Genomic DNA, 2,973 nt, shown 5'->3' with positions numbered 1-2,973 from the left:
TTCCGATTAGACCGAAATAGTATTCGGACTTACCACACCTGAGAACCCACAGAAGCCATGATGACGTTTTATGTACTCATTAGAAGTCCCAAATCATTAGCTGAACTGTGGTATCAGTAGTTATGATCTTGAACGTCTGTTTAAGTTCTCTGAGGTCCTGTTTCTCGGTGTGTATATTGGGGATCAAAATACTAGGTCCCACAGAGATGTTTATTAGAAAAGGTTGAGAGGAGACAAATGCTATGTAAATATATAGTGAAATCATCTTCATTTTTCAGTGAATCTCAAGAAATGCTGTGAATTCTGAACATGGTTTGGTTTGTGTTAACATTCATTATATTAATTTCTTTTCCCTGAATCAACAGAAAGCTACCTAAAAGAACAGGCTATTGGGCAGTTTGGGGGCTAAATGGGCCAGGTCTTCTCAGCCTCCCAAGGACTTGCCTCTGCTGTGAGACCCAATAAAAAGCATGCACAGGTCATCAAGAATATAGACAAGGCTTTATGTTATATTTATTTATTTTCCAGCTTATACAAACTGGATGTAGAAGCATAAACATAGTACATTTCTACCATCTTCAACAAAAATATAACCAATATGTACAATTATTGTATTAAAAATACAAAAGGGATACAGACTCCACCAATGTCTTTCTAAAAGACATACAGGTACAAGTAGTATCAAAAGTATGAGGAAATCACCAGTTAAGTGTACATTCTGCACGTGACGTCACAGAGCGAACTGAGATTAGCAGTCCTATGTTCTACGATTACTTAATGCTTAGATAACATCTGTGCAACTTGTGGTCGAGCTAGATTTCTTTCTATATGCACATGAGGTCCATAGCCTACAGAATAAAACTGGCAAATAATGCGTATTACATGTAAAATTACAAATGCTTAATTGACAATGTAATATATAAGCAAGTAGACAAATGCCATGATACAGAAGAGAATTATTAAATAAAGCACTGACATTGTTTGATACAGTGAAAAAACACTGCATTTCGACTTTTTTTTTTTTTAATTTGAAGCTATTTACGTTTATCTACTGATCAATATGATCAGCTGAATTTAATGAAAAAAAAAAAAAAACAACATCCAAGACCAGCAGTTCCTCACATCTGAGTACTACTCGGATTGGCAGCCTTCACTTTTCCGGAGTCTGTGCAAAAACAACACAAAAATAGAGTGGAGGGTCATTTCAGTCATTATAGGGTTAATAGCAGCTGTGAGCAGGTGGTTGCTACACTTAGGCCTTCTCTATCCATCATGTCCATTAAGCCACGCCCAGGTTAGTCTCTGGGGACTAACCCACCTGGCGAAGGCTGGTCTATCTCACCAGGTGTGGGATCTTTTGATCTGTGATCGCGGTCCAGGCTTGTTTAGTCCCTAATGCCAATTCAGTAAAGGGAGGCTGTCTTGAAAGAGCAGTATTAACAGCTGGCATTCGCTCCAACATCCCGAGCTGCTTTCACTGCGATGCTATCCAGTTATAAAAGTTTCTCTTGAAAAAAAACAAAACAAAACAAAAATCCCTAGAACTAAATCAATAAAAATCAAAGAAACATAACTTAAAAAAAAAAGGGGGGGGGGTTTGCCATCCATCTCGATGGAGCAGGACACACCCTCAAATGACACTGTCCTGCACTCCATAAGGCTCAGACACAGGACACAAGAGTCCTATTTCCCTCCCCTGGCCATGTGCAAACAGTTTTACAGAAGAACCCCACCCACTGGGGAAGGCGTGGATGGGTGTCCTGGTATCTAAGTAATTGGCTAACAGTTTATACTTCTCCAGGATAGGGCACTTCACGAGCGGGGCCTGAAGGACACGGGAAGACCGGGTCACAAGCCAGGTCTTCCCTTCTTCTTGGTGTGACCACACTCGGTCCGGCATATTTGGTTTTTTAGAAACCCAGGCTGGCAACCCTACTTAAAGGTTCAAAATAATACTGTAATTATTAAATGGATATAACATTTACTCTCTGAACACAATCTTTAAAATCATTAAAAAAAAAAAAAAAAAAGAGAGGAGGACATTGTAAACAAGTGGACAAGCACTGTACTCAAAGGATTTCACTGTTTTTCTTTGTCTTCCTTGGTGGGTTAAAGGCCCCGAGAAGTTCAATGGCTAGCTTTTCTCATTATCCCAATGAGATCAAGTGCTAGGACTGGATTGAAATCTAAAAGGAAGATTTTTAAAAATCCTTCCAGGCATTGAGAAGTGCAGCCAGGGTCAATCATCTTGTCGTGATGATCTTGGAATTTGGAATGATACTGTGTGATGTGGCAGGCAGCAACAGTGGGGACTCGGAGATGCTGCACTGTGCATTTCAAGCAACAAAGTCTGAAAAGTGCCAGGGCAATTTCTTCACAGTATTTCACATGCAAAGGGGAAAGGAAGAAGGGGAGAAGAAGCCCCATGCTGCTTTTAAGGCAGGGAAGGAGGCAAACTGGTCCACCATCCTCAGACTGTGAGTTCCCAGGCCCCGATGCGAGGGACGTCTTCTTGTGCTCTCCACGCAGGTGGCTCACTCTGGATCCAGAAAACCCTGTGCCTCAAACAGCAGATACTTGTTCATCTTCTGCGAACACAACCAGGAAAAAAAGAAAAAGCGATGAGCAAGTCATTCATTGTTATGCTGAGAGAGGATATGTCCACTGAGGTGCTAAATTAAAATACCACAGCTATTTCTTTTAGTATACCTCACTTAAAATCTTTGCTTTTTCTCTAGGTGATTATTATTAATAATAAAAACTTTAAGATAAAGTACATATGATGCATTTGTTTAAATATATACACAATATAAATTATACATTTTCTATTTATTGATTGGAAAGTTCATAATGAGTTATAAAACAGCACGTGACTTTTTAATATACACTCACATACAGATAAAAAATGTCGAAAAAGATATGTAACAAAATGTTAATAGTAGTTATCTGCAAGTGACAGGATTCTAAGTAATT

At 39.2% G+C, this 2,973-nt stretch overlaps 1 protein-coding gene across 26 annotated transcripts in view; it reads right to left on the bottom strand.

Moving 5' to 3' along the window:
- Positions 1-501: 501 nt before the first annotated feature.
- Positions 502-2,973, bottom strand: part of RAPGEF2 (Rap guanine nucleotide exchange factor 2) — a 247,229-nt gene continuing 244,757 nt past the window's right edge. For all 26 annotated transcript variants that reach the window (XM_036239933.1, XM_036239937.1, XM_036239934.1 and 23 more), the window contains one exon: positions 502-2,588. In XM_036239933.1, coding sequence (XP_036095826.1) covers positions 2,563-2,588 — 26 coding nt within the window. In that variant the 3' untranslated portion in view covers positions 502-2,562. The remainder of the gene's footprint in view (positions 2,589-2,973) is intronic.

The sequence above is a fragment of the Molossus molossus genome, unplaced genomic scaffold (genome assembly GCF_014108415.1).
Source record: "Molossus molossus isolate mMolMol1 unplaced genomic scaffold, mMolMol1.p scaffold_m16_p_4, whole genome shotgun sequence".
In the NCBI taxonomy this organism is placed as follows: Eukaryota; Metazoa; Chordata; class Mammalia; order Chiroptera; family Molossidae; genus Molossus; species Molossus molossus.
Note: the sequence above shows the minus strand (reverse complement) of the source record. Positions and strands in the feature narration are given on the sequence as shown.